The sequence below is a fragment of the Mobula birostris genome, chromosome 5 (genome assembly GCF_030028105.1).
Source record: "Mobula birostris isolate sMobBir1 chromosome 5, sMobBir1.hap1, whole genome shotgun sequence".
Taxonomy (NCBI): Eukaryota; Metazoa; Chordata; class Chondrichthyes; order Myliobatiformes; family Myliobatidae; genus Mobula; species Mobula birostris.
In genome coordinates this window covers 185,422,982-185,441,195 of record NC_092374.1, presented here as the reverse complement: position 1 = coordinate 185,441,195, position 18,214 = coordinate 185,422,982, and the positions used below count along the sequence as shown (strand labels likewise).

The following is an 18,214-nucleotide window of genomic DNA, read 5'->3' as shown; positions in this document are numbered from 1 at the left end:
GGAGGACATTACCGTAAGTTTGAGAAATCGATGTTCATGACATCAAGTTGGAGGCTATCCAGACGGAATATAAGGTGTTGTTCCTCCAACCTGAGTGTGGCCTCAGTGCAACAGTAGAGGAGGCCATGGATTGATATATTGGAATGGGAATGGGAAGTGGAATTAAATGGACTAGAGGAGACCATGGATTGATATATCGGAATGGGAATGGGAAGTGGAATTAAATGAACTAGAGGAGGCCATGGATTGACATATCGGAATGGGAATGGGAAGTGGAACTAAATGGACTAGAGGAGGCCATGGATTGACATATCGGAATGGGAATGCGAAGTGGAATTAAATGGACTAGAGGAGGCCATGGATTGACATATCAGAATGGGAATGGGAAGTAGAATTAAATGGGTGGCCACTGGGAGATCCCACTTCTTCTGGCAGATGGGGTGTAGATGCTCAGAGAAACGGGCTCCAAATCTATGTCAGGTCTCACCGATATAAAGGAGGCCACACCGGGAGCACCGGATACAGTATATGACCCCAACAGACTCACAGGCGAAGTGTGGCCTCACCTGGAAAGACTGTTTGGGGTCCTGAATAGTAGTGAGGGAGGAGGGGTAATGGCAGGTGAAGCACTTGTTCCACTTGCAAGGATAAATGCCAAGAGGGAGATCAGAGGGCAGAGATGAATGGACAAGGGAGTTGCATAGCGAGCGATCCCTGTGGAAAGCAGAAAATGGGTGGAGGGGGGTGAAGGTGTACTTGGTGGTGGGATCCCGTTGGAGAAGGAAGAAGTTCCAGAGAATTATGTGCTGGATGCGGAGGCTGGCGGGGTGGTAGCTGAGGACAAGGGGGACCATATCCCTGGGAGGGTGGCCTGAGGAAGGGGTAAGATGGGCTGAAGAGTGACCAATGGAATTTGATGCAGACAAGTGTGAGGTATTGCACTTCAGTTGGACCATCCAGGGTAGGTCTTATACAGTGAACGGTCGGGCACGGAGGAGTATGGTAGAACAAAGGGATCTGGGAATACAGGTCCATAATTCATTGAAAGAGGAGTCACAGGTAGATAGGGTCATAAAGACAGCTTTTGGCCCTTTGGCCATCATAAGTCAAAGTGCTGACTACTGGAGATGGGATGCTATGTTGAAGTTGTACAAGACGTTGGCAAGCACTAATTTGGAGTATTGCATGCAGCTTTGGTCACCTACCTACAGGAAAGATGAAGCAAAGGTTGAAAGAGTGCAGAGGAAATTTATACTCTGAGAGACCTGAGTGACATGGAAAGATTGAACAGGTTAGGATTATATTCCCTGGAATGTAGAATATCGAGAGGAGATTTGACAGAGGCACACACAATTATCAGGGGTATAGACAGGGCAAATGTAAACAGGCCTTTCCACTGATGTTGGGTGGGACTACAATCAAGAGTTCACAGATTAAGGGTGAAAGGTGAAAGCTTAAGGGGAACATGAAAGTCGTGAGACCCTAGAAGAAGCTGTCAGCACAAGTGGAGCATGCAAGCTCGATTTCCACGTTGGAGAGAAGTTTGGATCGGTACATGGACGGTAGGGGTATGGAGGGCTATGGTCCTGGTGCAGGTCAATGGGAGTTTAAATGGTTTGTCACAGACTAGATGGGCCGACAGGCCTGTTTCTGTGTTGTATTTTTCTATGACACTCCCTCCCCAGGGTCACTTCTCCCAAAGCCCCCTCTGCAGTCGGGTCAGAGTTGACTCCAGAACGACTCCAGACATTCTGTGTCACCACTTCATATCTCAACCTGTCAACCATGTAGGAGAATTGCATTCCCGATGCCACAGGAATCCAGAGACTCTGTGGGGATCGGCGTGGAGTGTGTGGGGAGGAGTTCATTTTGTCAACGTGAGTCACTTGGTATTTCTGCTGAAATGCAAATTAGACAATAACAGGTACCTGGAGATCCTTTCCTTATCCAGCACATGAATATAATAGCATATGCTGTAGAAAACACCAGTCCCACCATCGATGTAACAACAACTCCTACATCCTCTCGTCCGAGGCCTGCAATGAAAAACATTGAATAACTGTATCTGTAACCAGATCAAGGTCATAAGAGGAGAGAATGCTGCCTCTTGAACAGAAGGCTGATGCCCACATGAACTGAAAAACTCAGCTAATTTCCTGTGAAGAGGGACAGCAGTGAACTTCTCCAAGTTCACAGCACCTTTCATCACACTCTGTTCAAGAGCAGATCTCTGCCAATGATCTCGTGCAGTCAGTGTTGGAGGGAATGTGGAACGTGGTTTATACTGAGCAAGGCTGAACAAAAAGCAGTGTGACAGAAACCGACAAGCTGATGAGTGATGCTGATTTCATATTTCCTCACGATACAGAGGGACGTCACTGACACTTTGTCAGTTCTCAGAGCAAATCTCATCAACCCCATTCCCAACCACCCCCCTATTTCCCTGCAACCCATTTCTTGTCCGTGCTTCACCTGCTACTTGCTGAGGATTCCCAGCAGATTCAGGTTTTAATTCCAGGAGCAGGTGATTTAGTCCCTCGAACTGTTCATGGCTGACAAATGACCCAGCTCCGCACGGCCAGTGTTACGGAGGCTTTGTGGGGACGGGGATTGAGAACAGAAGCTCTGGGATCCAGATACTGATCTGGGAAATCTACACCACACTCACTCAAATGACAACACTAAAACAGAGAGAATCAGCAGAGTCACGGGAAGGAATGGAGGAAGGGGAAATAAAATCAGCACCGGCAGAATAAATGGAATCATAGAAACATAGAATACTTACAGCACAATACAGGCCCTTTGGCCCACAAAGCTGTGCCAAACAAGTTCTTACTATAGAAATTACCTAGGGTTATCCATAGCCCTCTATTTTTCGAAGCTCCATGTCCCTATCCAGGAGTCTCTTCAAAGACCCTATCATATCTGCCTCCACCACCGTCACCAGCAGCCCATTCCATGCACTCACCACTCTCCGCATAAAACATTTACCCCTGACATCTCCTCTGTATCTACTTCCAAGCACCTTAAAACTGTGCCCTCTCGTGCTAGCCATTCCACCCCTCGGGGAAAAGCCTCTGACTATCCACACGATCAATGCCTTTCATCATCTTATACACCTCTATCACATCACCTCTCATCCTCCGTCACTCCAAGGAGAAAAGGCCAAGTTCACTCAACCTATGCTAATAAGGCATGCTACCCAATCTAAGAAACATCCTTGTAAATCTCCTCTGCATCCTTCCTATCATTTCCACATCCTTCCTGTAGTGAGGTGACCAGAACCCAGCACAGTACTCCAAGTGGGGTCTGACCAGCGTCCTATATAGCTGCAGCATTCCCTCTTGGCTCCTAAATTCAATCCCAAGATTGATGATTGACAATGCACTATCTGGCAACTTAACCACAGAGTGTACCTGTGTAGCAGCTTTGAGTGTCCTTTTGCCTTGAACCCCAAGATCCCTCTGATCCTTCACACTGCCAAGAGTCTTACTGTCAATATTATATTACGCCATCATATTCCAAGAAAATGAACCACCTCACGCTTATCTGGATTGAACTCCATCTGCCACTTCTCAGCCCAGTTTTGCATCCTATCGATGTCCTGCTGCTGTAACCTCTGACAGCCCTCCAGACTATCCTCAACACACCCAACCTTTGTGTCATCAGCAAATTTACAAACACATCCCTCCACTTCCTCATCCAGGTCATTTATAAAAAGCACGAAGAGTAAAGGTCCCAGAACAGATCCCTGAGGCACACCACTGGTCACCGACCTCCATGCAGAATATGACCAGTCTACAACCACTCTTTGCCTTCTGTAGGCAAGCCAATTTTGGATCCACAAAGGAATGTCCTCTTGGCTTCCATGCCTCCTTACTTTTTCAATAAGCCTTGAATGGAGTACCTTATTAAATGCCTTGCTGAAATCCATATACATTACATCTACTGCTCTACCCTCATCAATGTGTTTAGTCACACCCTCAAAAAATTCAGTCAGGCTTGTAAGACACAACCTGCCTTTGACAAAGTTATGCTGACTATTCCAAATCATTTTATGCCTCTCCAAATGTTCCAAAATCCTGCCTCTTAGGATCTTTTCTATCAACTTATCAACCACTGAAGTAAGACTCACTGGTCTATAATTTCCTGGGCTATCTCTACTCCCTTTCTTGAATAATGGGACTACATCCACAACTCTCCAATCCTCCAGAACCTCTCCCATCCTCACTGATAATGCAAAGATCATTGCCAGAGGCTCAGCAATCTCCTGTCTCACCTCCCACACTAGCTTGGGGTACATCTCATCCAGTGCCAGTGAGATATCCAACTTGATGCTTTCCAAAAGCTCCAGCACATCCTCTTTCTTAATATCTACAAGCTCAAGCTTTTCAGTCCACTGTAAGTCATCCCTACAATTGCCATGCTACTTTTCCGTAGTGAATACTGAAGCAAAGTACTCATTAAGTACCTCTGTCTTCTCCTCCAGGTCCATACACACTTTTCCACTGTCACACTTGATTTGTCCTATTCTCTCACATTTTACCCTCTTGCTCTTCACATACTTGTAGAATGCTTTGGGGTTTTCCTTAATCCTATCCAACAAGGCCTTCTCATGGACCCTTCTGGCTCTTCGAGTTTCATTCTTAAGCTCCTTCTTGCTAGCCTTATAATCTTCTAGATCTCTATCATTACCTAGTTTTTTGTACATTTCGTAAGCTCTTCTTTTCTTCTCAACTAGATTTACAACAGTCTTTGTACACCACAGTTCTTGTACCCTACCATCCTTTCCTTGTCTCATTGGAATATACCTATGCAGAATCCCACACAAACATTCCCTGAACATTTGCCACAGTTCTGTCATACATTTCCTTGAGAACATCTGTTCCCAGTTTATGCTTCCAAGTTCCTGCCTGATAGCCTCATATTTCCCCTTACTCCAATTAAGCACTTTCCTAACTTGTCTGTTCCTATCCCTCTCCAATGCTATGGTAAAGGAGATAGAACTGTGATCACTATCTACAAAATGCTCTCCCACTGAGAGATTTGACACCTGACCAGGTTAATTTCCCAAGACCGGATCAAGTACAGCCTCTCCTCTTGTAGGCTTATCTACATTGTCACATACCCCGTGACAGGTTAAAGAACCAGCAGAAATAGAAAACACTTTGGTGTCCGGTATTGATATTAATTAATAATATTTATCAGTAACTATGCAATACAGTAATAGAAATGTAGATAAATCAAACAGGTTAGCAATGATTATATACAAGTAAGTGTGGAAAAATATATGAAAACCAAGCTTCTTCAAGTCTAGGGGTAAATAGATAGTCTTACAATAATGAGTAAAGTTCAGTTCAGTTCGTGCTGTTGAGTTGAGTAGTGATGAAGAGAGAGAGAGGGAGAAATTTGAGTCTTCAGGTGAGCTAACACCGTTGATCTTCCCGTTATGTTCTCTGAAATCCTTTAAAAGTCATCGAATGTGACCACAACAAAGGCGACTGTTTTCCTGTGATGGAGCCATCAACCCAGGCAAGAGTGGACACATGGACAACTCCCCACCGGCCAACCCCTTTTCTCACTGCATGAGACACTGATCGATCCGCGTGATCAATCCTCCAAAAACCCACTTTTTCTGTGGGCACAACAAAGCTCATTCAGTGTCCAAAAACATGTGCCTGAGGTTTATCATCTGTCCTCCTGTTTATCTCACCGTACTGAGTCCCAACTGTCTCTCAAATAACTCCTCCTTTCTTTGCCTGTGTAGAAATGTACAAGCATGCCATGTCCTTGGAATGTATAAACACGCTGCCGAAAAATCATAACATCAATTGTCCATCAAATAACGCCACCCTCGGTCACCATAGCGACTTACAAGTTGCATGGTGCTCTCTCTCTCTCCAACTCAGCAGAAATCCAGAAGTTCCTCCTCGTGCCTTAAAGTGACAGTCCAAAAGTTGGTCTTCATCTCTCTCGCTCTCTCTCTTTCTTTCTCTCACTCTTTTAAAAAACAAATGTCGGTGTCACTCCCTACGCGACTCCCTTGTCCATTCATTCCCCCCATCCCTCCCCACTGATCTCCCTCCTGGCACTTATCCTTGTAAGCGGAATAAGTGTTACACATGCCCTTACACTTCCTCTCTTACCACCATTCAGGGCCCCAGACAGTCCTTCCAGGTGAGGCGACACTTCACCTGTGAGTCGGCTGGGGTGATATACTGCGTCCAGTGCTCCCGATGTGGCCTTCTATATATTGGCGAGACCCGACGCAGACTGGGAGACCGCTTTGCTGAACACCTATGCTCTGTCCGCCAGAGAAAGCAGGATCTCCCAGTGGCCACATATTTTAATTCCACATCCCATTCCCATTCTGACATGTCTATCCACGGCCTCCTCTACTGTAAAGATGAAGCCACACTCAGGTTGGAGGAACAACACCTTATATTCCGTCTGGGTAGCCTCCAACCTGATGGCATGAACATTGACTTCTCTAACTTCCGCTAATGCCCCACCTCCCCCTCGTACCCCATCTGTTATTTATTTTTATACACACATTCTTTCTCTCACTCTCCTTTTTCTCCCTCTGTCCCTCTGACTATACCCCTTGCCCATCCTTTGGGTTCCCTCCTTCCTTGTCTTTCTTCCCAGACCTCCTGTCCCATGATCCTCTCGTATCCCTTTTGCCAATCACCTGTCCAGCTCTTGGCTCCATCCCTCCCCGTCCTGTCTTCTCCTATCATTTTGGATCTCCCCCTCGCCCTCCCACTTTCAAATTTCTTACTAACTCTTCCTTCAGTTAGTCCTGACGAAGGGTCTTGGCCTGAAACGTTGACTGTACCTCTTCCTAGAGATGCTGCCTGGCCTGCTGCGTTCACCAGCAATTTTGATGTGTGTTGCTTGAATTTCCAGCATCTGCAGAATTCCTGTTGTTTGTTGGTGTCAAATATCTCTCTCTCTCTCTCTTTCAAAAGCACAGTTCATAGGGGTAATTCAGGACCCCGTCACAACATATTGTGTCAAGAAACCTTCCTGAACACACCTAACAAACTCCACGCCATCTAACCTCCTTGCTCAAGGGAGATGTCAATCAATATTTGGGAAATTAAAATCTCCCACCACAACAACCCTGTTATTATTACACCTCTCCAGAATCTGTATCCCTATCTGCTCCTCGATGTCCCTGTTAATATTGGGTGGTCTATATAAAACACCCAGTAGGGTTACTGACCCCTTCCTGTTCCTAACTTCCACCCACAGAGTCTCCATAGACAATCCCTCCATGACTTCCTCCTTTTCAGCAGCCGAGACACTATCTCTGATCAGCAGTGCCACGCCCCCACCTCTCTTGCCTCCTTCTCTGTCTTTTCCGAAACATCTGGCACTCAAAGTAACCATTCCTGCTCCTGCACCATCCAAGTATCTGTAATGGCCACAACATCATAGCTCCAAGCACTAATGCACACTGTAAGCTCATCCTCTTTGTTCAAAATTCTCCTTGCATTGAAGTAGATACATCTCAAACCATCGGTCAGAGCACGTCCCTTTGTCTTGCCCATCCTTCCTCTTGCACTGTCTACAAGCTTTCTCTATTTGTGAGAGAACTGCCTCTTCCTCCACCTCTTAGGTTCGGTTCCCACCCCCCAGCAATTCTAGTTTAAACTCTCCCCTGTAGCCTTAGCAAAACTTCCAGCCAGGATATTGATCCCCCTCAGACTCAAGTGCAACCCGTCCTTTTTGTACAGGTCACAGCTGACCCAAAAGAGGTCTCAATGATCCAGACATCTGAATCCCTGCTCCCTGCTCCAATCCCTCAGCCACGCATTTATCCTCCACCTCTTTCTATTCCTATTTACTGTCACATGGCACAGGCAGTAATCCTGAGATTACTACCTTTGAGGTCCTGCTTCTCAACTTACTTTCCTAAACTCCATGTAGTCTATTTTCAGGACCTCCTCCCTTTTCCTTCCTATGTCGTTAGTATCAATATGTACCATGACCACCACAACTGGTTGTTGTCAGAGTGCTTAGGAGCCCTGAGGGATGAAGGGCAGTAATTAATAGCTGCAGGTGTCCAAGTTCAGAGCGGCCATAGTGAAACCAATTGTTACAGGAGCGGCAAAAAACACATGATACAGTTACCATTCAGTTCCACTAGAGGGGAGTGTTGCACAGGGAATGACATCATGCCTCCCTGACATGGAAATAATGGGGCATGAGGGTTACCAGCACCCACAGTGCCCGGTTACATTTGTACAGTGGGTGTTATTCCTTTTTCACTCCAGGAAAAGGGATTCCCTGTTGGAAAATGCTGGAACAAACCAATGTTGTGCAATTAAATTTCCTGCCCCTAGTTTCCCAGTCCCAGATGCCCTCAAGCAGCAACAGGACTCTCTATCTCCCTGTGACCTTTCATTAAGTTCATAAGACCATAAGATACAGGAGCAGAATTAGGCATTTGGCCCATTGAGTCTGCTCTGCCATCTCATCATACCTGATCCAGTTTTCCTCTCAGCCCCAGTTTCTGCCATCTCCCTGTATCCCTTCATGCTCAGATCAATTAAGAATATATCAACTTCTTCCTTAAATATTCCATACACAAAGACTTGGCCTTAAGAATTCCACAGCTTCACGACTCTCTGTCTGAAGAAATTCCTTCTCATCTCCGTTCTAAAAGGACGCCCCTCTGTTCTGAGGCTGTGTACTCTGGTCTTCAACTCTCCCACTGTAGGAAAGATCCTCTCCATATCCACTCAATCAAGACCTTTCACCATTCCATAGGTTTCAATGAGGTCACCCCTCATTCTTCTGAATTCTAGTGAATACAGGCCCAGAGCCATCAAACGTTCTTCATATGACCAGCTATTCAATACTGGAATCATTTTCGCAAATGTTCTTTGAATCTTCTTCAGGTTCAGCACATCCCTTCTAAGATAAGGGGCCAAACTCTGCTCACAGTAGTCATCAGTGCTTCATAAAGTTCAGAGAGGCAGAACTGCGCAAGCAGTGAAGCGCGGAAGATTTAAAAGGAACCCAGTCTTATACAGCGGGCAGCGTCATTTGCGGGTGGCGGAGTAAGCCAGGAGCTGAGTGAAGGCTTAAGGGCTTTGGCTCAACGGGCTTAGGTCTCGGCCTGAAACGTCGATTGCACCTCTTCCTACAGATGCTGCCTGGCCTGCTGCGTTCACCAGCAACTTTGATGTGTGTTGAGGGAAAGAAGGTTTGGTTTCCATTTTTTCCTGTTACTTGAGGAGAGGGGGAAGTATGAGTGTGAGGGCAGCTTGTTGTTCTCAATAGACAATAGACAATAGGTGCAGGAGTAGGCCACTCGGCCCTTTGAGCCAGCACTGCCATTCACTGTGATCATGGCTGATCATCCACAATCAATATCCATTTCCTGCCTTATCCCCATAACCTTTGATTCCGCTATCTTTAAGAACTCTATCCATCTCTTTCTTGAAAGCATCCAGAGACTTGGCCTCCACAGCCTTCTGGGGCAGAGCATTCCATATATCCACCACTCTCTGGGTGAAAAAGATTTTCCTCAACTCCGTTCTAAACGGCCTACCCCTTATTCTTAAACTGTGCCCTCTGGTTCTGGACTCACCCATCAGCGGGAACATGCTTCCTGCCTCCAGCGTGTCCAATCCCTTAATAATCTTATATGTTTCAATAAGATCCCCTCTCAGCCTTCTAAATTCAAGCATATACAAGCCCAGTCGCTCCAATCTTTCGACATATGACAGTCCTGCCATCCCGGGAATTAACCTTGTGAACCTACACTGCACTCCCTCAACAGCAAGAATGTCCTTCCTCAAATTTGGAGACCAAAACTGCACACAGTACTCCAGCTGTACTTGCATGCTTGCTTTCAGTGACTGATGTACAAGAACACCTAGATCTCGTTGTGCTTCCCCTTTTCCTAACTTGACTCCATTTAGATAATAATCTGCCTTCCTGTTCTTACCACCAAAGTGGATAACCTCACATTTATCCACATTAAACTGCATCTGCCATGCATCTGCCCACTCACCCAGCCTGTCCAAGTCACCCTGCATTCACATAACATCCTCCTCACATTTCACACTGCCAACCAGCTTTGTGTCATTGGCAAATTTGCTAATGTTACTTTTAATTCCCTCATCTAAATTGTTAATATATATTATAAACAGCTGCGGTCCCAGCACTGAACCCTGCAGTACCCCACTGGTCACCGCCTGCCATTCCGAAAGGGACCCGTTAATCACTACTCTTTGTTTTCTGTCAGCCAACCAATTTTCAATCCATGTCAGTACTCTGCTCCCAATACCATGTGCCCTAATTTTGCCCACTAATCTCCTTATGTGGGACTTTATCAAAGGCTTTCTGAAAGTCCGGGTACACTACATCCACTGGCTCTCCCTTGTCCATTTTCATAGTTACATCCTCAAAAAATTCCAGAAGATTAGTCAAGCACGATTTCCCCTTTGTAAATCCATGCTGACTTGGACCAATCCTGTTACTACTATCCAGATGTGTCGTAATTTCATCTTTTATAATTGACTCCAGCATCTTTCCCACCACTGACGTCAGGCTAACTGGTCTATAATTCCTTGTTTTCTCTCTTCCTCCCTTCTTGAAGAGAGGGACAACATTAGCAAATTCCAATCCACAGGAACTGATCCTGAATCTATAGAACATTGGAAAATGATTACCAATGTGTCCACGATTTCTAAAGCCACCTCCTTAAGTACCCTGGGATGCAGACCATCAGATCCTGGGGACTTATCAGCCTTCAGACCCAACAGTCTATCCAACACCATTTCCTGCCAAATATAAATTTCCTTCAGTTCATCCATTACCCTAGGTCCTTTGGCCACTATTATATCTGGGAGATTGTTTGTGTCTTCCCTAGTGAAGACAGATCCAAAGTACCTGTTCAACTCATCTGCCATTTCCTTGTTCCCCATAATAAATTCACCCGTTTCTGTCTTCAAGGGCCCAATTTTGGTCTTAACTATTTTTTTTCTTTTCACATACCTAAAGAAGCTTTTACTATCCCCCTTTATATTCTTGGCTAGTTTACCTTCGTACCTCATTTTTTCTCAACATATTGCCTTTTTAGTTACCTTCTGTTGCTCTTTAAAAGTTTCCCAATCCTCTGGCTTCCCACTCGTCTTTGCTATGTTATACTTCTTCTCTTTTATTTTTATACTGTCCATTACTTCCCTTGTCAGCCACGGCCTCCCCTTACTCCCCTTAGGATCTTTCTTCCTCTTTGGAATGAACTGATCCTGCACCTTCCGCATTATTCCCAGAAACACTTGCCATTGCTGTTCCACTGTCATCCCTGCTAGGGTATTGTTCCATTGAACTTTGGCCAGCTCCTCCCTCATAGCACCATAGTTCCCTTTGTTCAACTGTAATACTGACACTTCCGAGTTTCCCTTCTCCTTCTCAAATTGTAGATTAAAACTTATCATATTATGGCCACTACCTCCTGATGGTTCCATTACCTTGAGGTCCCTGATCAAATCCGGTTCATTGCACAACACTAAATCTGGAATTGCCTTCTCTCTGGTAGGCTCCAGTACAAGCTGTTCTAAGAATCCATCTCGGACAGACTCCACAAACTCTCTTTCTTGGGGTCCAGTATCAACCTGATTCCTCCAGTCTACCTGCATGTTGAAATCCCCCATAACAACTGTAACATTACCTTTGCGACATGTCAATTTTAACTCTTGATTCAATTTACACCCTACATCCAGACTACTGTTTGGGGGCCTGTAGATAACTCCCAGTAGGGTCTTTCTACCCTTAGAATTTCTCAGTTCTATCCATACTTGACTCTACGTCTCCTGATTCTATGTCCCCCTCACAAGGGACTGAATATCATTCCTCACCAACAGAACCACCCCACCCCCTCTGCCCATCAGTCTGTCCTTTCGTATAGGACGTATACTCTTGAATATTCATTTCCCAGGCCCTGTCCACTTGAAGCCATGTCTCTGTTATTCCCACAACATCATACTTACCAATTTCCAACTGTGTCTCAAGCTCATCCACTTTATTTCTTATACTCCGTGCATTCATATACAATACTTTTAATTCATTACTCCCCTCACCTCCCATATCAATTCCTATTTCACTTGGCCATACTGTACGATCCCTTCTTGAGCTTTCTGCTCTGTTGATTCTGCTGTCATTCTTCACTTTTCTTATTCTCACTTTCCCTCTATCTCCATCCTTATATTTCCAGTTCGTCCCCTCCCCCCCACTACTCAGTTTAAACACACCCATGTTGCAGAGGCAAACCTGCCTGCCAGAATGCTGGTGCCCCGCTTATTAAGGTGCAACCCGTCCCTTTTGTACAATTCATCCTTACCCCGAAACACGCCCCAATGGTCCAAGAATGTAAATCCTTGATTCCTGCACCAGTTCCTCAGCCACACATTCAGATCCATTATCTCCCTGTTCTTGCCCATTCCAGCATGAGGAACTGGAAGCAAATGGGAGATAACCATCCTGGAAGTCCTGCTTTTCAGCCTTCTTCTGAGTTCTCTGAAGTCATGCAGTAGAATGTCTTTCCTCTTCTTCCCCAAGTCATTTGTGCCGACATGCACCACCACTTCCGGATGTTCATCTTCACTCTTGAGGATTCCCTGCAATCGGTCCGTGACATCCTGGCTCCCGGCACCAGGGAGGCAACACACCATCTGTAAATCTCGCCTGTTGCCACAGAAACCCCTTTCTGTACCTCTCACTATGGAGTCCCCTACTACCACGGCTCTGCCTGACTTCTGTCTCCTCAGCTTTGCTTCAGTGTCAATTGTTGACTCGTAGACCTGACCGCCTCTCAAGCTGGCATCATCTTCCGTCCCGACAGCTTCCAAGAGGGAGAACCTGTTTTCAAGAGGCACATCTCCCAGGGTCTCCTGTACTTCAAGCATCCTTTCCTTCCTCATCGTCGCCCCCCTTCTCTCTTCCGGTATCCTCAGTGTAACGACCTCACTGTAGGTCCTGTCCAGAAAACTCTCATTTTCCTGGATGAACCTAAAGTCATCCAGTTTCCTCTCCAGTGCTGCAACACGGTCCTTCAGAAGCTGAATCTGGACACATTTTCCACAGGTGTAGGAGCCAGAGGCAGTATCAGTGTTCCTGACCTCCCACATCATGCACGCAGCACACTGAATTAGCCCAGCGGTCATCTTATCTCCACTTCTCACCCTCACCAACTGTGGCGTAGTCTCCTCTCTCAGCCTCTGCTCGCCGAAGCCTCTCGAGGCAAAGCCTTCCTACTCTGTCTCCCTCTACTCCATCGCCCGCTACAACGTCGCCCGCTCCGTCAAACTGCTCTTTTAAATACTCCAGCTGACTTTCACATGCTTACGCAGTCCTGTCCTGATCAACTGCTGAGAAAAATGGCCGACTTCCACAGACTGCTCTCTTTTAAATACTCCCGCTGACTCACGGACTGACCTACATGCGTTTGTGCAGCCCTGTCCCGATCAACCACTGAGAAAAATGGCGGACTTCCACAGGTGTCGGATGTAGGAGGTCCTGGAGTCTCCCAGCCTCCCAGACGTCCACATCTGCGCCAGGTGCACTGAGATGCAGCTCCTAAGGGACCGCGTTAGGGAACTGGAGCTGCAGCTCAATGACCTTTGTCTGGTCAGGGTGAGTGAGGAGTTGATAGAGAGGAGTTACAGGCAGGTGGTCACACCGGGGCCACAGGAGGCAGACAAGTGGGTTACGGTTAGGAGGGGGAAGGGGAAGGGTCAGGTACTAGAGAGTACCCTGGTGGCTGTGCCCCTTGACAATAGGTACTCCTGTTTGAGTACTGTTGGTGGGGGGACAGCTTACCTGGGGGAAGCGACAGTGGCCGTGCCTCCGGCACAGAGTCTGGCCCTGTATCTCAGAAGGGTAGGGAAAGGAAGAGGAGGGCAGCTGTAATAGGGGACTCAATAGTTAGGGGGTCAGATAGGCGATTCTGTGGATGCATTCAGGAGACCCGGATGGTAGTTTGCCTCCCTGGTGCAAGGGTCCGTGATGTTTCTGATCGCGTCCAAGATATCCTGAAATGGGAGGGAGAGGAGCCAGAGGTCATGGTACATATAGGTACCAATGACATAGGTAGGAAAAGGGAAGAGGTCCTGAAAGGAGAATATAGGAAGTTAGGAAGGGAGTTGAGAAGAAGGATCGCAAAGGTAGTAATCTCGAGATTACTGCTTGTGCCACGTGACAGTGAGAGTAGGAATGCAATGAGGTGGAGGATAAATGCGTGACTGAGGGATTGGAGCAGGGGGCAGGGATTCAAGTTTTTGGATCATTGGAACCTCTTTTGGTGCAGGTGTGACCTGTACAAAAAGGACGGGTTGCACTTGAATCCTAGGGGGACCAATATCCTGGCGGGGAGATTTGTGAAAGCTACTGAGGAGAATTTAAACTAGAGTGGTTGGGGGAATGGGAAATAAATTGTAGAGACTAAGAGGAAGGAGGTTAGTTCACAAATAGAGAAAGCTAGTAGACAGTGTGTGAGGGAGGATGGGCGGGGTCAGAGATCAGGAGCACTCAGACTGAAGATGTAGGGGAGAAGGAAGCAAAAGATAACAAAGTTGTTTGCTCCATTAAGGATAAGCAGAGAGTAAGAGGTGGAGAGTTTCTTAAATGAATCTATTTTAATGCTAGGAGCATTGTAAGAAAGGTGGATGAGCTTACAGCATGGATTGATACCTGGAAATATGATGTTGTAGCTATTAGTGAAACATGGTTGCAGGAGGGGTGTGATTGGCAACTAAATATTCCTGGATTTCGTTGCTTCAGGTGTGACAAGATTGGAGGGGCAAGAGGGGGAGGAGTTGCATTGCTTGTCAGAGAAAATATAACAACGATTCTCTGGCAGGATAGATTAGAGGACTCGTCTAGGGAGGCTATTTGGGTGGAATTGAGGAATGGGAAAGGTGTAGTAATGCTTATAAGGATGTATTATAGACCACCTAATGGGGAGTGACAATTGGAGGAGCAAATTTGTAAGGAGATAGCAGATATTTGTAGTAAGCACAAGGTTGTGATTGTGGGAGATTTTCATTTTCCACACATTGACTGGGAAGCCCATTCTGTAAAAGGGCTGGATGGTTTGGAGTCGGTAAAATGTGTGCAGGATAGTTTTTTGCAGCTATACATAACAAAGTTGTTTGCTCCATTAAGGATAAGCAGAGAGTAACTAGAGAAGGGGCAGTGTTGGATTTCCTGTTAGGGAATGAGATAGGGCAGGTGACAGAGGTTTGTGTTGGGGAGCACTTCGGGTCCAGTGATCACAATGCCATTAGTTTCAATATAATTATGGAGAAGGATAGGACTGGATCCAGGGTTGAGATTTTTGATTGGAGAAAGGCTAACTCTGAGGAGATGCAAAAGAACTTAGAAGGAGTGGATTGGGCAATTTGTTCTATGGGAAGGATGTAATAGAGAAATGGAGGTCATTTAAAGGTGAAATTTTGAGGGTACAGGATCTCTATGTTCCTGTTAGGTTGCAAGGAAAGGTTAAAAATTTGAGAGAGCCATGGTTTTCAAGGGATATTGGAAACTTAGTTCGGAAAAAGAGAGGGATCTACAATAAATATAGGTAGCTTGGAGTAAATGAGGTGCTCGAGGAATATAAAGAATGTGAAAAGAATATTAAGAAAAAAATTAGAAAAGCTAAAAGAAGATATGAGGCTGCTTTGGCAAGCAAGGTGAAAATAAATCCAAAGGGTTTCTACAGTTATATTAACAGCAAAAGGATAGTGAGGGATAAAACTGGCCCCTTAGAGAATCAGAGTGGACAGCTATGTGTGGAGCCAAAAGAGATGGGGGAGATTTTGAATAATTTATTTTCTTCGGTATTCTCTAAGGAGAAGGATATTGAATTGTGTAAGGTAAAGGAAACAAGCAGAGTAGTTATGGAAACTATGATGATTAAAGTAGAGGAAGTACTGGTGTTTTTAAGGAATATAAAAGTGGATAAGTCGCCAGGTCCGGACAGGATATTCCCTAGGACCTTGAGGGAAGTTAGTGTGGAAATAGCAGGGGCTCTGACAGAAATATTTCAAATGTTATTAGAAACGGGGATGGTGCCGGAGGATTGGCGTATTGCTCATGTGGTTCCATTGTTTAAAAAGGGTTCTAAGAGTAAACCTAGCAATTATCGGCCTGTGAGTTTGACATCAGTGGTGGGTAAATTGATGGAAGGTATTCTTAGAGATGGTATATATAATTACCTGGATAGACAGGGTCTGATTAGGAACAGTCAATGTGGATTTGTGTGTGGAAGATCATGTTTGACAAATCTTATTGAATTTTTTGATGAGGTTACTAGGAAAGTTGATGAGGGTAAAGCGGTGGATGTTGTCTATATGGACTTCAGTAAGGCCTTTGACAAGGTTCCACACGGAAGGTTAGTTAGGAAGGTTCAATCGTTAGGCATTAATATTGAAGTAGTAAAATGGACTCAGCAGTGGCTGGATGGGAGACGCCAGAGAGTAGTGGTGGATAACTGTTTGTCAGATTGGAGGCTGGTGACTAGTGGTGTGCCTCAGGGATCTGTACTAGGTTCAACGTTGTTTGTCATATATATTAATGATCTGGATGATGGGGTGGTAAATTGGATTAGTAAGTATGCAGATGATACTAAGAGAGGTGGAGTTGTGGATAATGAAGTAGGTTTCCAAAGCTTGCGGAGAGATTTAGACCACTTAGAAGAGTGGGGTGAAAGATGGCAGATGGAGTTTAATGCTGATAAATGTGAGGTGCTACATTTTGGTAGGACTAATCAAAATAGGACATACATGGTAAATGGTAGGGCATTGAGGAATGCAGTAGAACAGAGGGACCGAGAAATAATGGTGCATAGTTCCCTGAAGGTGGAATCTCATGTGGATAGGGTGGTGAAGAATGCTTTTGGTATGCTGGCCTTTATTAATCAGAGCATTGAGTATGGAAGTTGGATTTGTATGAGGCATTGGTAAGGCCAAATCTGGAGTATTGTGTACAGTTCTGGTCACCGACTTATAGGAAAGATGTCAATAAAATTGAGAGAGTACAGAGAAGGTTTACTAAAATATTGCCTGGGTTTCATCTCCTAAGTTACAGAGAAGGGTTGAACAAGTTAGGTCTTTATTCTTTGGAGCATAGAAGGTTGAGGGGGGACTTGATAGAGGTGTTTAAAATTATGAGCAGGATTGATAGAGTTGACGTGGATAGACTTTTTCCGTTGAGAGTGAGGAAGATTCAAACAAGAGGGCATGGGTTGAGAGTTAGAGGACAAAAGTTTAGGGGTAACATGAGGGGGAACTTCTTTACTCAGAGAGTGGTAGCTGTGTGGAACGAGCTTCCAGCAGAAGTGGTTGAGGCAGGTTCGATGTTGTCATTTAGAGTTAAATTGGATAAGTATATGGACAGGAAAGGAATGGAGGGTTATGGGCTGAGTGCGGGTCGGTGGGACTAGGTGAGAGTAAGAGTTCGGCATGGACTATAAGGGCTGAGATGGCCTGTTTCTGTGCTGTAATTGTTATATGGTTTTTATATGGTTATAAAGTTTCAACATGACAACCTTGTTTTTTCTATTCTGGTCTTCTTGAAATAAATGTTAACATTGCAATTCCCTTCTTCCTTACCACAGACTCATCCCGCATGAGCACTCTCAAACCCCATTGCACCTCATTGTTTTGTATTTTCTCTCCATTTAGGAAATAGTCATCCCTTTCACTTCTTCCATAAAGTGCATGACAATACACTTCCCGACACTGTGTTCCACCTATTTCTGTGCCCATTTCGCAGCCTGAGACGCATCCTGGACATCACGTGGACTGACCGAGTCACCAACAATGAGGTCCTGGCCCGCGCCCAGATACCCAGCCTCTTCACCCTGCTCCAACAACACCCTGGGCCACGTACACCGCATGTCAGACGGGAGGATCCTGAAAGACCTGCTCTACGGGGAACTGGCCTCCGGCAAAGGAGCACAAGGGCGGCCCCATCTTCGTTTCAAAGACGTTCGCAAGAGAGACATGAAGTCACTGAAAATGAACATCGAGAGGTGGGAGGACATCGCAAGCGATCGCTCTCACTGGAGGCTGGAACTACGCAGGGGTCTAAAGAGGAGAAGAGAAGCTGAGGCTTGCTGCTGAAGCAAAGCGCACTCGTCGGAAAAACAGCACCAAGACAACACTGGAGGACAGTGCCTTCAAGTGCAGTTGCT

The 18,214-nt window shown here is 45.7% G+C and overlaps 1 protein-coding gene across 1 annotated transcript in view; it reads right to left on the bottom strand.

Moving 5' to 3' along the window:
* Positions 1-18,214, bottom strand: part of LOC140198124 (uncharacterized) — a 144,422-nt gene that overhangs the window by 14,351 nt on the left and 111,857 nt on the right. Inside the window, exon 13 of the mRNA XM_072259067.1 lies at positions 1,929-2,036. Within this exon, the coding sequence (XP_072115168.1) occupies positions 1,929-2,036 (108 nt within the window). The remainder of the gene's footprint in view (positions 1-1,928; positions 2,037-18,214) is intronic.